At 42.3% G+C, this 17,355-nt stretch overlaps 1 protein-coding gene across 1 annotated transcript; it reads left to right on the top strand.

Moving 5' to 3' along the window:
- Positions 1 to 3,560: 3,560 nt before the first annotated feature.
- Positions 3,561 to 12,751, top strand: LOC129021037 (zinc finger protein 486-like). The gene is made up of 4 exons (XM_063657385.1): positions 3,561 to 3,605; positions 3,910 to 4,036; positions 12,084 to 12,179; positions 12,699 to 12,751. The coding sequence occupies exons 1-4, from the start codon at positions 3,561 to 3,563 to the stop codon at positions 12,749 to 12,751; spliced, it is 321 nt and encodes a 106-aa protein (XP_063513455.1).
- Positions 12,752 to 17,355: the final 4,604 nt, after the last annotated feature.

The following is a 17,355-nucleotide window of genomic DNA, read 5'->3' as shown; positions in this document are numbered from 1 at the left end:
TCAACATCTTTATCAGGCTGGTCTCAAACTCCTGACATCTTGTTCCACCCGCCTTGGCCACCCAAAGTGCTGGGATTACGGGCATGAGCCACAGCGCCCGGCCATATAAAATCTATTTCTTTTATGTTGTTAAGTGCACGGTATTTATTTTCTAATAAGATTACACTACAAAACCTAAAGGGATTTGTTTAAATTGCATATTAGTATATAGTATAAAGTTGACAGGGCAGTGGCTAGAAAAAATTAAAATTACAAAGACTCTGGGATTTAAGTTTCTTTTAGGTGAGCTTAGAAAAAACAAACTGTTAGTACCCCAGTGGCATAGAGAAGAGAATTCTATAGGATCCTCACCTCATCCCAGACCTGTTCAGATTCACCCTTTTTGGAGTCCTTATTTAGGTCTGACGCTGCCCTGGAGTCTTGCCTTCAAGGCAAGACTGATTAGAAGTTATCAGAATTTTGGCTGGTGAATCCTGCAGCATTTCTAGAGCTGTTACTCACAATTTCCTCAAACCCAAAAACAGATAAATGTTAAAAATAAAGTATATATTGTAGAGCCTTAGTTTTTAAATTTTATTTTATTTATTTATTTATTTTTTGAGATGAAGTTTTGCTCTTGTTGCCCAGGCTGGAGGGCAGTGGCACGATCTTGGCTCACTGCATCCTCCGCCCCCTAGGTTCAAGCGATTCTCCTGCCTCAGCCTCTCGAGTAGCTGGGATTACAGGCATGCACCACCATGCCTGGCTAATTTTGTATTTTTAGTAGAGATGGGGTTTCTCCATGTTGGTCAGGCTGGTCTCGAACTCCCGACCTCAGGTGATCCACCTGCCTTGACCTCCCAAAGTGCTGGGATTTCAGGTGTGAGCCACTGCACCTGGCCAGTTTTTAAATTTTCTATTAAACCCAGTGGTTGCAGAGACATTCTCTTTAGCAACTTGTTTTCTATTCCTGCAGATCCAGTAGTTGCTCCACAAGTCACAAAAAAATGAATATAAACAGAATACAATTTTCTCTGAGCTACATTAAACTCTTCCTTTCTATATCTCTTTCATCTGCCTATATTTAGCTTTACTATTTACAGTTTTTTTAAAAGTTTGATGACAGAGAAACAGAAGAAATGAAAATGCTGGGCCCTTTATCTAAATCCTAAAAATTATTAAACCCTTAGTACCAGCTCCCAGGGTGTTATGAGAATTAAATTACATAATGAGGGATGACCAGCACAGTGCTCTGTATCTTACTCTTGAGCACATAGTACCTGCTTAATAAACATTGTATTAGTACATGTTTACATGTTGTTTTTTAAATACAGACTTATTCAGACCTTGCTGCCTTTTGTTTCCTCTGCAAACTTTAAAGAGCCAGCAAAGACTATAAAACTTTAGGATGGAGATGAGTTGTCCTTATTTGTACCAGAAGTATTTGGTTGTGACAAGAGTGCTACATGTAAGGAACCCTGTGTTGTGCCTGCTTTCTCTAATGTTAATAATGCTCTAAGGGGGAGAAACAACTGCATTGACAGGGGACTTGTTTAAAACACTCACTCTTGGACCCTTTTCAAACCTGCAGAATCACATTACATTAAGTGGGGCCAAAATTACCAGGTGATTTATAATCTCGTTAAAGCTTGACAGGCAATGCTTAGCTTAGTGGTTATCAGCCCAGGCTTCCCATTAGGATCAAATGGCCAGTTTGCAGAAATCTCTTTTGCCCTCCCCACAGCTTCTGTTTATCATTCTTGGTGGAAGTGTCTATCATGTTTTAATGAAGGGCCTCATGTGACTCTAAAGTTAGGCCAGAATCAGGTATGAGGCCTTCAAAATACATTCATGAGAGTTAAGTTCCACCTTTGGACCCTGTGTTGTGGTCACAGGGTCAGTTCTGTTTTGGTTTAGTAGGGACAGGTTAGTGTGGTGCATATTTCCATTACTGTGGCAGAAATTGCTAGTGTCTGTGGTAGGGGAGGGCACCTGAGGCCAGGAAAGGAGAAACTTATATTTTCATCTTCATGGAGCATCTCATTTTTCCTGAACCTCTTCTGTTTTAAAGGACAGAAATGGGTGGACTTTTTCTGTCTTTTTCTGCCATTTGATGTCATACTAGCAGGTAAACACCTTTAAAAGCATATCCTTCAGATGCAGGTGTAATTTGTCCAGAAAACCTCATCTGAGAAGGAATTCCAGAGAAGGGGAAAAAGAAAAAAAAGGCTTTTCTTCAGGTAAATCTGTGTCAAATGAAGACCTGTGTCCACTCTGCCTCCTGGACTGCCATGCATTTAGTACTTGCAAACCTTTACTTTTCTACTTGTATTTTTCCTCCCTAATAAGTTTGATTTAACTACTTGTTAAAATTCTTATGATAGTCAAGGGTCTCTGGAAAATATTTCTTTCCTATATTCCGGAGCCATCTCTGCATTCTCTACATCATAGCTTCTTATATGTCATGCAGGATTCTCAGCAAGGATTTATGATCTGCAATATTAAAAATGTTCCTTTCATGGCTGTTGAATATGGAAAGATGTGGATACTCAAGATTTCTATTGGGGAAAAGTGTGGTCCTTAGTAAAGGTGGAGAACATGTAATGTTGAGGCTCCATCTGTGTGTTCCATTAGCTCTATGCAGAACAGGATTAAGAAAATGCTTATTAAAATGGGATGGCATTTATTACCCAGAAAGTTCTGAAAAAACTTATTAGGAGATACCTGTTTTCTAGAGTGATAAATGAAGCCTACTTAAAATTACTACTAAAAATTGCAGAACGTAAGAGTTATCTGGATGTTGAAGTTTGCATAAAACTGATGTTTCTTTATGGTTAAATTCAGACTGTAATTTAGGTTTTTTGGGAAGAATATTTCAACAGTGATGTTGTGTTCTCCTGTGTGCATTAGCACATCATAAAAATTTGTCCTCGTGCAGTTAATGGTTAATGATTCACTTGGTGAAATAGCTCTCTGACAGATTTTTTTCACTGTAGAGTTAATTATTTTTCTCTTCATTATTAAGTATCTTTATGCAGCTGATGTGCATAAACAATCACATTTAATCTGGCAGCTGTCCTTTTTTCTTCTTTTCTTCTACATATTTCTCTTTGGAAAATAAAGGCTCTTATCTTTGCTTACAGGCAAAAAATTCTGGGAAAAACACAGGCTCTTCCACTTACTGGATGTTTGTCAAAATATCCTTCTTGGGCCAAAAACATTGGCATTACTGGTGAGCTTCTTACAAATGAAAAAAATCAGCCAAGTGCGGTGGCTCATGCCTGTAATCCCAGCACTTTGGGAGGCCAAGGTGGGCAGATCATGTGAGTTCAGGAGATCGAGACCAAACTGGCCAACATAGAGAAAACCCCATCTCTACTAAAAATACAAAATTATCCAGGGATGTTGGTGCATGCCTGTAATCTCAGCTACTCGGGAGGCTGTGGCAGGAGATTCACTTGAACCCAGGAGGCAGAGGTTGCGGTGAGCCAAGATCACATCACAGCACTTCAGCCTGGGCAACTAGATTGAAATTCCGTCTCAAAACAGAACAAAATTTGAGAGGTGCCTTCTAACTCAACATGTCTTTTCCATCTGAAAAATATTCACAACTCATTCTGTATGATGTAAATATAGCACTCAAAAATGTACATGTTCATCTTCATGCCCTTAATTTTATACTTTATTATATGAAAAATATACGAAATGATGTTGTGGATATTATGCTCCTCTTTTTTTCTTAGAGTTAGAGAATATATTAGAGAATATTTCTGTGTTGAAAATTATTTTATTGGATAATTTTACTCCTATAAGTCAGAATCACTTCCCTTTACTCTCTCATTTCACCTTAAATCAAATTAAAAATTCCACCAATGGCAACTTGGTAAAAATATGTGTGTGTGTGTGTGTGTGTGTGTGTGTGTGTTTCAGGAATCATTGCAATTTAGAGATGTGGCCATAGAATTCTCTCTGGATGATTGGCATTGCCTGGACACTGCACAGTGGAATTTATATAGGGATGTGATGTTAGAGAACTACAGACACCAAATCCCCTTTGGTACCCTGCGACATGCACAATGGCTATCTCTTCTGGCAATTGGAGATTGTTGAAGACACAAGCAATTAGCTCTCTATGAACTAAATCTTAGCCTCTACTATTGATAAGACCCCTCTTCATCCAAATTTTCCCAAATGTGTGTGCCCCAAAGGCATACTTACAATCAGTATAGATAGTTCCTTCTTGGCAAAGGCATACTTACAGTCAGTATTCCCTTGGCTTTGTAAATGTCCTAAAGTTCGGCTGAGTGCAAACCGTTCACATGTTTGGGCAGACCAATCATTAGGCAGCCTTCCTGATTCTACATCTTCAAGCGTCTCTCCATCAATCACTGAATACCCATTATGTCTTTTCCTCTCAATCACCTGGGAAGACCCATCTATGAATAAGTGCCAACCTGTCTTGAAGGGAATTTCTCCTAAGTCTGGTCAAACTTTTGTATGATAGTCAATCAGATCTAAATATACATGCTCCCATTTTAAGTTTGGATCCTCTGTTAAAAATCTTGCTGGATTAAGTGAATCATCAGTAGTAGTAGACTAATATTTTCTATTAGTCTAAATCTAGGTATGATATTCTCAATTAATATTAAATCATCTTTTTCCAGTAAGATAGCCTCATATTTTAAAATTCTTGAGTCAGTGATCCACCTCCCTGCTTTCTGGTTTAATATAGTTCTAATTTGGTGGGGCAGGATTACTGTTAACTTTCCTCCAAAGGTTACCTTCCTACTTTCTTTCACTAACACTGCTGTAGCTGCGATGGATTGGATACACTGGGGCCACCTATGAGTGAGTGGGTCTAAGACCTTTGACAAGAAGACCACGGGCTGTCAGCAGCCTCCATGTTCTTGGGTGAGCATTCCTAGGGCTACCCCATTATTTACATTAATGAAAAGGTGAAATGGCTTTTCTAGGGAGGGTAGAGCTAGAACGGGGTGGCTATGAGTGTCCCTTTCAATTCCTCAATTTGCTGGATTTCCTGGGAAGTCCACAAGAAATTATCAGCCTTCCACTAGGCAAGTTTCTCATATAGAAGTTTACTCTTTCATGCATATGAGTCAAATCCATAAATGACAATATCCAATTAGTCCTAAAAATTTCCTGAGTTCTTGTTTAGTTTGAGGCAAGGGTAGGGAAATAATTCTCTTTCAGGTCCTATTTTCCATTTACCTGCACTGATTAGGTAGCCTAAGTATTTAACTTCAGGTTCTACATACTGAATTTTCCCTTTTGAGACCAGCAACCCCTCACACTGCAAGTGATTGAGAATGTGTGGAGAAGTCACCTACCTCTTTTATGTCTTTACCAGATATAAGAAGATCATCCATGTACTGAAGCAGACAAATTTGTTTAGGGACTGTGACTTTTTCCAGTACTTGTTCTAGGATCTGAACAAAGAGGTTGGGAGAGTCTGTGAAACCCTGGGGCAAGACTATCCATCAATATTGTTGTCTCTGCTCCAAATAGGGGTCTTCCCACTCAAAAGCAAATATATCTCAGCTATCATCAGCCAAGGGGCATATCCAGAAGGCATCCTTCAAATCTATCATTGTAAACCATTGATGATCATATGGAATTTTGCTAAGAATGCTGTAAGCATTAGGAACAATGGGGTGAGTGGTCTGGACTATTTGATTAATAGCTTTAAGGTCTTGCACCAATCGATATGATCCATCTGACTTCCTGACAGGCAGGATTGGGGTATTGTAAGGAGACATGCAGGGTTCAAGAAGCCCATCTTTAATGAGACCCTCAATTACAGGATTCAGCCCTACTCTGCCTTCTAAAGGAATGGGGTATTGCTTTCTCCTTACTATTTCCCCAGGGGTTTTTAGTTTGATATGTATTGGAGGGATTTGGAGTTTCCCTCTATTTGCTTCCTTTGACCAGACATCGGGATGAATATATTTCTCATCCACAGCAGTGAGTAAATGTAGTGAAGTGAGGACTCTTTTAGGGCCCACTGGAAGGCCTATGCCTAGCCTTAACATTAAGTCCCTTCCTAATAAATTAGTTCCCACTTCAGGAATTAATAAAAATTGAATATGTGTAAATCGATCTTGATATCTGCCTTCTGTGCTTTCTAAAATTTTTTGCTTAAATCCTTCTCCTTTAACCCCAGAGACTAAAAGTTCTTCTGAAGAGCAGGTGAAACCAGGTGGAGGGAAACAAACAGAGGAGTGTGAAGACCCTGAATCGACTAGAAAGGTGATAAATTCATATTTAGGTCCCACTTCCAAATTTGTCAAGGGTTCCTGGTGGGACTCAAAAGAAGTAGGGCCCCTGACTCTCCTATTGTTCCTCAAAAGTCATGAGTGTGAGAGTTTCTCTCTCTCTAGTTCAGGACACTCCTTCTTGAAGTGGCATGTTTTTCCACATTGGTAACATCTATCTTGTCCTTCTCCTTTCTCAGACTTAGCATTATCTGCCCTTGCCCCTCTATACTCCTTAGGGGGCTTATTAGCTAAGGATCTTGGCCCTCCAGATGGAGGCTTGGGTCCTCTTAAGACGGGTCTAAGCCCCTTATCATCTCTGGCACCTTGGATGCCCTGCTGAGAGATATATGGATTTGGAGCCATCTGCTGGAAGGTAGATAACACAAGTTTTGTCTTTTGTTTTTGTTTTTCCTCTTCTCTTTTGACATATATCTTTTGAGCCTCCCTAAGCAGTTCACTCACGTGACGGTCCTCCCAATTTTCCATTTTTTGTAGTTTTCTTGAAATTTCTGGCCAACTTTTAGTAACAAAGTGAAGTTTTAACATTCCCTGTCCAAGGAGATTTTCCAGATCAAGACCTGCATATTGTCTCATTTGCTCCCTCAATCTACCTAAGAACTTAGCGGGTCCCCCATCTTTTTCCTGTTGAATATCAAATGCTTTAGAAAGATTCTGAATTCGGGGTACTGATTCTCAAATTCTTTTTATTTTCATCTCCCTTAGATCTTGCAGGTTTTCTCAGTGATTTGCATTGTTATTGCCCCACTGAGGGTCGTGGGTGGGAAATTTATGGTCCGCAGGAGGAATATTTTGACCGGGTGGGTGCTCACGTTCCCAAACCGCCATAGCAGCCCTCCATACTTCATTCGTTCCCTGAAAAGAGGATGCCCAAGATGGACATCAACTCTGCCCAAGTGCGTATCTGAGGCCCTAAAAATTGATCAATTTGATCTGCTACTCCATAAGGGTCATCCAGTAATGGCTTAAGCTCCTTTTTTTAAATTCGAGACCTCTGAACTGGTCAAGGGAGCATTTAAAAAGCCAATAGCCCCCCCGCCTTGTGGTACCTCCCTTAAAGGAAAGAAAGTTGGATCCGGCTCTTTGGGTGTGGAGGGAAATGGAAAGCTTTTTTTTTTTTATGAAGTATTTATTGATGATTCTTGGGTGTTTCTCGGAGAGGGGGATATGGCGGGGTCATAGGATAATAGTGGAGAGAAGGTCAGGAGATAAACACATGAACAAAGGTCTCTGGTTTTCTAGGCAGAGGTCCCTGTGGCCTTCTGCAGTGTTTATGTCCCTGGGTACTTGAGATTAGGGAGTGGTGATGACTCTTAAAGAGCATGCTGCCTTCAAGCATCTGTTTAACAAAGCACATCTTGCACCGCCCTTAATCCATTTAACCCTGAGTTGACACAGCACATGTTTCAGAGAGCACGGGGCTGGGGGAAAGGCCATAGATCAACAGCATCCCAAGGCAGAAGAATTTCTCCTAGTCAGAACAAAATGGAGTCTCCTATGCCCACCTCTTTCTACTCAGACACAGCAACCATCTGATCTCTCCTTCCTTTCCCCACAGTTCTCCCCTTCTCTTCAACAAAACCGCCATCGTCCTCATGGCCCGCTCCCGATGGTCGCTGCCTCTTCGGAGCTGTTGGGTACACCTCCCAGACAGGGCGGCCGGGCAGAGGCGCTCCTCACTTCCCAGACGGGGTGGCGAGGCCGAGGCGCTCCTCATTTCCCAAACGGGGCGGCCGGGCAGAGGCGCTCCTCTCCTCCCAGACGGGGCGGCCGGGCAGAGGCGCTCCTCACTTCCCAGACGGGGTGGCCGGACAGAGACGCTCCTCACCTCCCAGATGGGGTGGCCGGGCAGAGGCGCTCCTCACTTCCTCCCAGACTGGGTGGCAGCCAGGCAGAGGCGCTCCTCACTTCCCAGACGGGGCGGCCGGGCAGAGGCGCTCCTCACTTCCTCCCAGACGAGGCGGCCGGGCAGAGGCGCTCCTCACCTCCCAGACAGGGCGGCCGGGCAGAGGCGCTCCTCACTTCCCAGACGGGGCGGCCGGGCAGATGTGCTCCTCATCTCCCAGACGGGCGGCCGGGCAGAGGTGCTCCTCACTTTCTCCCAGACTGGGAGGCGGCAGGGCAGAGGCACTCCTCACTTCCCAGACGGGGCGGCCGGGCAGAGGCGCTCCTCACTTTCCAGATGGGGCGGCCAGGTAGAGGCGCTCCTCACTTCCTCCCAGACGGGGTGGCGGCCGGGCAGAGGCGCTCCTCACCTCCCAGACGGGGCGACTGGACAGAGGCGCTCCTCACATCCCAGACGATGGGTGGCGGGGCAGAGACCCTCCTCACTTCCTAAATGGGGTGGCGGCCGGGCAGAGGCGCTCCTCACCTCCCAGACGGGGCGACTGGACAGAGGCGCTCCTCACATCCCAGACGATGGGTGGCGGGGCAGAGACCCTCCTCACTTCCTAAATGGGATGGCGGCCGGGCAGAGGCTCTCCTCACTTCTCATACGTGGCGGCCGAGTAGAGGGGCTCCTCACATCCCAGACGATGGGCATCCAGGCAGAGACGCTCCTCACTTCCTAGACGGGGTGGCGGCGGGGCAGAGGCTGTAATCTTAGCACTTTAGGAGGCCAAGGCAGGCGGCTGGGAGGTGGAGGCTGTAGCGAGCCGAGATCACACCACTGCACTCCAGCCTGAGCAACACTGAGCATCGAGTGAGCGAGACTCCGTCCGCAATCCCAGCACCCCGGGAGGCCGAGGCGCGCAGATCACTCGAGGCCAGGAGCTGGAGACCAGCCCGGTCAACACGGCGAAACCCCGTCTCCACCAAAAATACAAAGACCAGTCAGGCGTGGCGGCGCGCACCTGCAATCCCAGGCACTCGGCAGGCTGAGGCAGGAGAATCACAGGAGCCCGAGGCAGGGAGGTTGCAGCGAGCCAAGATCACGGCAGTACAGTCCAGCCCTGGCAACAGAGGGAGACCGAAAAAAAGAAGGAGAGGGAGACCGAAGAAAGGGGAGGGGGAGGGGGAGGGGGGGAGAGGGAAAGGGAGCGGGAGCGGGAACGGGAGCGGGAGAGGGAGAGGGAAAGTTTTGAATATCTTTTTTACATTGCTCTATTTCACTTTGAAGCCCCTTTAAAGAGGGATATTAAATAGGTTGGGAGGTGGCAGGCTCACAAGATGGTAGTTCAGAGTTGGGATTATAAGGAGAGAGGGCAATATGAGCAGAAGTACCACAAGCAGAGGATGGATCCACAGCAGCAGCTGGGGGAATAGAACAGGCTGGGGCACTGCCTGAAGCAGCTGGGAAGTAACCCGCAACCACAGCCAGAGGGGCGGCACAGGCTGGGGCATAACCTGAAGCAGCTGGGGAGTAACCTGAAACCGCAACCTGAGGGACGGCATAGGCTGCGGTGTGGCCTGAAGCGGCTGGGAGTAATCTGAAAGCACAGCCGGAGGGATGGCACAGGCTGGGCGTAACCTGAAGTGGCTGGGGTGTAGAGTAACCTTAAATGGCAACCGGAGGGACGCGATTAGGGGCAGCTGGAAGAGTGAAGCAAATAGGGGAGGGACCTGAGACGGGAACCAGAGGGTCGGGATTAGGGTTGCTGAACGAAGGAAGATGATTTAGAGGATCCCAGGTGTTAAGTGTCAGTTGTCTAGGCATGGGAACTTCTTCCCTTTTAGAAGGGTTGCCTTCTGACCTTCTCCCTCCGGAGTCTAAAGGGTAAAGAAGAACTGGTCCCTGATGCCAGCAGAGGGTGTAATTGATCTCTTCCTGGGAGACAGGGCTGTTATCATTAACATGTTCGATTAAGAGCTGACAAATCCGCTCCTCATTAGACCCAAATTTTGGCCAGAAAAGTGAGGGTTTAAGGATGGGTTCTCAAGCCCAAATAAAACAACAATATTTTATCATCTGCTATTTTTGTTTATACTTGGTTCTCTCATTATCTTTCCAATACTTATCAGAAGGAATTTCATCACTCTGGAGACACTTTAATTTTCATGTCTTGCTTGAAACATTCCCCATCTTAGGGATTATTTGGTGGAGGGGCGCCCAACCACTCCTGTTAGAGATTTCTACCCTCCCCCTTCCTGGAGGCTTACTGAGGCTTTGGGGAAAAGGCCCCAATTCAACTTGTCTGTGATTTCTACCCTCCCCGTTCCTCTTTGTCTACTCTGTTTGCTCCCACCTCTGGTTGATAGATTGCAGCACGAGACCGCAGAGAAGACTCACTCCCTCCACACAACCACAGTACTTAGTCCCATTCACACACTCTCAACCTCCAAATTATCCCATCCACCCAGGATATATTTTGTCGCCTTCACGAAGTCTCCTACCTTATTCTGTGCACAAGAATTACCTAGTCCTCTTATTGCCGTGGTCTTGCAAGCCTCTCCTACCTGCTTTGCTGAGAATCCACATTTATTAATCACAGTGGGTGTGTCTTGATCTCTCTCACCCTAGGGCCACTGTAACTAGACATGGGGTGACCAAAGGCCCCCTTCCTAAAGAAGAATATTTGAGCTGCGAAGTTGGGCGCCAGAACTGTTAGGAATAACGCTCAAAACCCTAAGGAAATTGAACACTCAAACAAATGATTCTTAGCAAAGCAATTTTACTTCTGCCCAGAAGGATGCCTCCTTGTCCGGTTGCCATGAGAGCACACCTGAACAAAGGGGCATGAGAGACTTTATTCCTGACACAAGTCGTACTCCTCTACCTTTTCCCCATTGGCTGGGGTCGGGTCGCTAATCCCGGTTGGCTAAACATTTGACTTTTTTTTTTTTTTTTTTTTTTTTTAGATAAGGTGAGCATGTAAAAGAAAATGGAGAGAAAGGGGAAGGGGTGTCTGTAATGAGCTAGAAAGTTAGTCCTCTTTCCAAATAAGGAAAGGAGTGTGAGCTGGTACTGATAACGTCTGGTACTGTGGTGTGCCTGGGTATCTAACAAAGGCAAAAAGGGAAAAAAAGGAGGAAATTGTGGGGAGTACTATGAATTAAGAATAAAAGATTGATCAGATTATTTGAAGAGAAACCTCATCATATCCCACAAGGGTGTATTCTTTCTCTTTTTTAGTAGAATGTTTTTTAGTAATTTATTATTTGCATAAAAGAGTTTCAGGATCAGGCGCGGTGGCTCACGCCTGTAATCCCATCACTTTGGGAGGCCGAGTCGGGTGGATTACGAGGTCAGGAGTTCAAGACCAGTCAGGCCAAGATGGTGAAACCCCGTCTCTGTTAAAAATACAAAAAATTAGCCAGGCATTGTGGAGGGAGCCTGTAATTTATCTTATCAGTAGGCTGAGGCAGAGAATTGCTTGAACCAGAGAGGCGGACGTTGCAGTCAGCCGAGATCGCACCACTGCACTCCAGCCTGGGAAACAGAGAGAGACTTTGTCTCAAAAAAAAAGAGTTTCAGATCCCTTTTATTTGGAAAATCTTCAGAATTTGCTAATTTAGAAAATAATTTCTTCAATATGTTTTATCTTAATCCAAACTTTCCACATTCCTGAGATGAGCTGTATTTTTCACTCTAAATTAGTGGTAATTCCAGAAATTTAGTGGCATAAAATATTGCTGCCCCCACCTGAAAATCTAATTGTCACCACCAATTTTTGATTCAGTAGTACCAGGTAGTAGAATTAAGAAACCTACAAGTTGAAAGTATTTTCTAAATATTTAGAAATTTCTGTATAAATATGTATTTTGGTATTAACTTACTAGAATATGTTAGCACATCCTGTCTGCTTAGCACGTTACTAGCTTGTAATTAGAGAATATGAGCAAGATTCATGTTATTTATTCTTAATGAAACAGGTATTGTTGTCTCTAAGCCAGACCTGATCACCTGTCTGCAGCAAGGAGAAAAACCTTTGACTATGAAGAGACATGAGATGATTGCCAAACCCTCAGGTAGCTGCAAGTGAAAATGAATGCAACCGATGACACAGATAAAAGTCCCAAGGTCAAAGAGAAAGCCAGTCCTTAAAATGTGATTAGAGAAGCTGTGTTCCAAAGGAAATAGTTCCTGGGCAGCTGTTTTTTGTTTTTTAATTTTGCTCTCTCAAAGGGGTATCTTCTGTCTTATGCTTTTTTTGTTGTCCTGAGATGAAGTTTTGCTCTCGTTACCCAGGCTGGAGTGCAATGGTATGATCTTGGCTCACCACAACCTCCACCTCCTGGGTTCAAGTGATTCTCCTGCCTCAGCCTTCCCAGTAGCTAGAATTACAGGCATGCACCACCATGCCTGGCTAATGTTGTATTTTTTGTACAGAAGGGATTTCTCCATGTTGGTGAGGCTGGTCTTGAACTCCCGAAAACAGGTGACTTATCCGCTTCAGCCTCCCAAAGTGCTGGAATTACAGATGTGAGCCACCATGCCCAGCCCTGCCTTATGCTTGTAAATTCTCTAATGATTCTACTATCTTTCAGTGAGCTTCCTTCAGGTTTACACTGAAAGCCAAATTCCAATTCATGACATATAAGAGACTGCACAATCTGGTTTCTTTTTCATTGTTTTTGGGACTCACAAATATATGCATGATTCTAAGAAACTAAAACTAATTTTTAAGGTTTTTTTCACATCAGATTTGAAATGTGTGAGAGTAGTTATTTCTGTTGCATTTTTTTGTTCATTTTTCTTCACAGTCCACTCTGTTATTACTATATAGTCTTGAAATATAGTTTGAAATTATAAGTATGATATCCTTCTGCTTTGTTCCTTTTCCTCACGATTGCTTTGGCTATTCAAAGTTTATTTTAATTTCATGTAAATTTTAGAATTGTATTTTCCATTACTGTGAAAAAATACAACTGCAATTTAGATAAGAAGTTTATTCAATCTATAGATCACTTTGGATAATATGGTGCTTTAATATTTATTCTTTCAATCCATAGACATAAAATATTTTAAAATTTATTTGGATCTTCTCTAATTTTTTATTGATTTTTTTATTGTAAAGACTTTTTACCTCCTTGGTTAATTTTTTTCCTCAGAAATTTATTATTTAATGTTATAGTAAATAAGATTTTTTTTCCTCTTTTTTTTTTTTCCTTTTGAGATAGAGTCTCCAACTGTCACCCAGGCTGGAATGCAGTGGCACAATCTGGGCTCACTGCAACCTCCACCTCCTGGGTTCAAGCAATTCTCTTGCCTCAGCCTACCAATTAGCAGAGATTGCCAGTGCCCGCCACAATGTCCAGCTAATTTTTATATTTTTAGTAGAGACAGAGTTTCACCTTTTTGGCCACGCTGGTCTCAAACTCCTGACATCAGATGATCCACCTTCCTCGGCCTCCCAAAGTGCTGGTATTGCAACCATGAGCCACCGCACCCAGCCTTTCTCTATTTTTTCAGATAGTTTAAGTGAAAGAAACCATACATATACTTGTATGTTAATTTTATATTTTGCTAATTTACTGAGTGCATTTATTAGACAGGTTTTAATATACTGCTTATAGTTTTTTAAATAAAATTGTATAATCTGCAAAAGCAACTTTTTACTCATTTTTCTTTAATTTCAATGGATTAAAAAATTTTTTTTACTAATTCTTCTGCCACATACTTCCGATGCTAGATTAAAATAGAAGCATTGACAATGGGCATAATATAGTTTTGTATTGGTGTCTGAAGTTGATGGAGCAAACACCTCTTCAAGTTTTCATACACTGATTTTAGAAGATAAAGATCTTTTTATTGGTCCCTTAGGATGATGAGATCCCCTCTGAATTTGTAGTGAAGAGGGGTTGTAGCTTGGTCACAAGGCTGCTGGGACTGCACTAGGGTCCACCTTTAGTTGGGTTGTTACAGGGGCTTGGGTAATTGTAATTCCCAGTTTATTTCTGGACAGACTGCAAATCTTTCAGGACTTTGCTCCATAGGGCAGATATAAGGAATGTTTTTGAAGTTGGTTCTGCATATGGTGGGCCTTGTATCAGGATGTAGATGAGTATGGCTTTCAGGGAGTACCAGAGATTATTTTTTCAAGTAACTCTGTAGCTTTCTATGTAGGCAGAACTGGCCATGAACTGTGGCTCAGGTTACTGAAACTGAGTCACTGAACCACTACAGGGATCCCTGTAAAGGCCAAGGTCTGCAGGCCTGCCTAGATGGCTGTAAATGTGTGCCGTCCTCCAGGTCTCTGGAATGGCAAGACCTCTGCCAGACTGTGGCTGGAGGAGTTTCAGATGATTACAGAGTAAGTTCAGAATTCTTAGTGGGACCAAGTTGGGTGGACCCTATCCTGGTCTGTAGCCAAGAACAGGGGTCCTGTAGTTTTCCACCTGAATGAGGGCCTGCCTTCTGAATACAACACTTCTCAATCTTAAGCTTTAACAGTGTTTCACAACTCCCTCCCTGGCTCTCAAATCTCTCATAGAGGCACTTATTTTGGAGATGACATTTTGCTACATAACCCAGGCTGGTCTCGAAATCCTGGCCTGAAGCTGCTCTCCATCATTAATGTACCGTGTAGCTATCATTACAAGTGTGAGCCATAATGCCTGGTTTTCTAATAAAGGTATTTATTTATTTCTCTGAGACACTCTCTCATTCAGGCTGGAGTGCAGTGGTGCCATCTCACCTCACTGCAACCTCAGCCTCCCAGGTTAAAGCAATTCTCCTGCCTCAGCTTCCTGAGTAGCTAGGATTACAGATGTGTGCCACAATGACCGCCTTATTTTTGGTATTTTTGTAGAGACAGGCTTTCATCATGTTTACCATGCTGGTCTCAAACTCCTGACCTCGTGATCTGTCCATCTCAGCCTCCCAAAGTGCTGAGATTAAAGGCATCAGCCACCGTGCCCAGCCAATAAAGGCATTTTTGTCAGGGATGGCTGATGTTTTTTGCTGTAAGGGGATATAAAATTAGGCCACTTTTAATCTTTCATCTTGCTGATGTCACTCTCCCTATACATTCTGACTTTCTATTTTCTATTTCAAATTTGTCTGTAATTTTAGATTTATTTAGGACAATATGCTAGAATTTGCATGTTATGCATGAAGTAAATTACATTATTAGTAGGCACTCCATATTTACCAAAATAGTTACTTATAAAATTAAGATTGCTGCAGGCAAAAAGGAATTACAGGATTTTCATCTACTTTCTTCAGCCTATATCTGAAGAATAACATAGTTTATTTCCTAATATTTTCTTTCACGTATGAGTGCCTAATCCTATTCTTCAAAGTATATATTTATATTTTCTATGTTTAACAATTTAAGGCTATTCTTTGCTTCTAAATTTGGATTGCAGCAGTTTCATTTTGTGTGAGAATAGCATATATTTTAAACATAACAAGTAACCCTAGTTCCTTTTAAATGCTTATTAAAAGCTTCTCTTTAGAATCTTCTATTTATAATTTTTTGGAAAAAAAAAAAAAGGTTTTGGCCGGGTGCAGTGGCTCACGCCTGTAATCCCAGCACTTTGGGAGGCCAAGGCGGGTGGATCATGAGGTCAGGAGATCAAGACCATCCTGGCTAACACGGTGAAACCCCATCTCTACTAAAAATACAAAAAATTAGCTGGGTGTGGTGGCGGGCACCTGTAGTCCCAGCTACTCAGGAGGCTGAGGCAGGAGAACAGGGTGAACCCGGGATGCAGAGCTTGCAGTGAGCCGAGATCACACCACTGCACTCCACCCCACCCTGGGCAACAGAGAGAGACTCCGTGAAAGTTTTCTGCTGCTTTTGTTATCTACATAAACAAAGATATCACCTGCAAATAATAATTAACTAATTTCCAGTTTTATTCATTACAAATATTAATATGTTTTTTTCTGGCTTATTTTTCCTTTATGCACCATTTTATACATTCACACACACATAGGACAATACAAATATATCTAATTATTTAATTTTGGTTGAATTTTCATTAAAATAAGTGTTAACTGTGATTATTTGTTTTGTTTGAAGAGGGCTTTTATTGTACTCAAGAGCGTTGTTTCTGGAGACAAAGCTGCCTGTACTTTAATAGGCAGATTCTGAAAAAAATTTGAAACATAAGCCATAAAATTTTATATTAATAAATTCAAGACAAAGCAGAAAGCATAGATTTGCTTTCAGCATTCTCAAGGAGCTTAGTTTTTTATTAGCCACCTTATTAAAATTGTTTTGTTCCAATAATTGTTCTTTTCTTCTGAAAATATGTACAATCTCATGCCCACACACACTCCATAATTTTCTTACACCTAAGGTTTATCTTCAGAGTAATATGTGTATATTTAACTTATGTAAATTAACACTAAAAGTCTACATTTGCAGGCAAAGACCACATGTTCAAAGAAAACCATATAACAAACATTTATTAATAATTTTTCAGTATATGTATGTTTTCTATTTCTTTTTTTCTTGAGATTGAGTCTGTCGCCCAGGCTGGAGTGAAGTGGTTCAATCTCAGCTCACTGCAACCTCCAGCTCCCAGTTTCAAGTGAATCTCCTGCCTCAGCCTCCAAGCATGCACCACAATGCCCAGCTATATTTTGTATTTTTAGTAGACGAGGTTTCACCACGTTGGCCAGGCTAGTCTTGAACTCCTGACCTCAGGCAATCCACCTGCCTCGGCCTCCCAAAGTATTGGGATTACAGGCATGAGCCACTGGGCCTGGCTGTATTTTATTTATATTTCTGTATAATTTTTATTATGATCATAAAAATAACCCTGTAGACAATAACAATTTATTGTACATTTCAAAATAACTAAAAATTTATAATTACACTGTCTGTAATACAAAGGATAAATGCTAGAGGTGATGGATACCTTATTTACCCTAATGTAGTTACTACATATTGTAGGCCTGAATCAAAATATGCCATATAAAGCATAAATATATACATATACTATATACCCACAAATACTAATAATAAATTTCAATAAGAAAAGAGAATAAAAATTTAACCTATGGGAACAATATTCTTAAATTCATTTGCTGTTTAAAGCCACTGGCAAAGTGATTACTAGAGACGTTATTCCATTATGTACCAAATAGTATATTGCTACCATCTTTTACCTACACCTTTGAGTAAGGTGGGATAGGTTAGTGGCATAATAATGCTTCATTAAATGCACAATAGTCTTAACATGGGAAAAA

Source organism: Pongo pygmaeus, chromosome 20 (genome assembly GCF_028885625.2).
Source record: "Pongo pygmaeus isolate AG05252 chromosome 20, NHGRI_mPonPyg2-v2.0_pri, whole genome shotgun sequence".
NCBI classification, from domain to species: Eukaryota; Metazoa; Chordata; class Mammalia; order Primates; family Hominidae; genus Pongo; species Pongo pygmaeus.
Note: the sequence above shows the minus strand (reverse complement) of the source record. Positions and strands in the feature narration are given on the sequence as shown.

Excerpts from the sequence above, each read along its gene's own strand:
- LOC129021037 (XM_063657385.1), top strand. The coding sequence starts at position 3,561 with ATGTCTTTTCCATCTGAAAAATATTCACAACTCATTCTGTATGAT. Across the intron at positions 3,606-3,909 it reads CACAACTCATTCTGTATGAT|GAATCATTGCAATTTAGAGA; the intron begins GTAAATATAGCA and ends TGTGTGTTTCAG. Across the intron at positions 4,037-12,083 it reads CAGACACCAAATCCCCTTTG|GTATTGTTGTCTCTAAGCCA; the intron begins GTACCCTGCGAC and ends TTAATGAAACAG.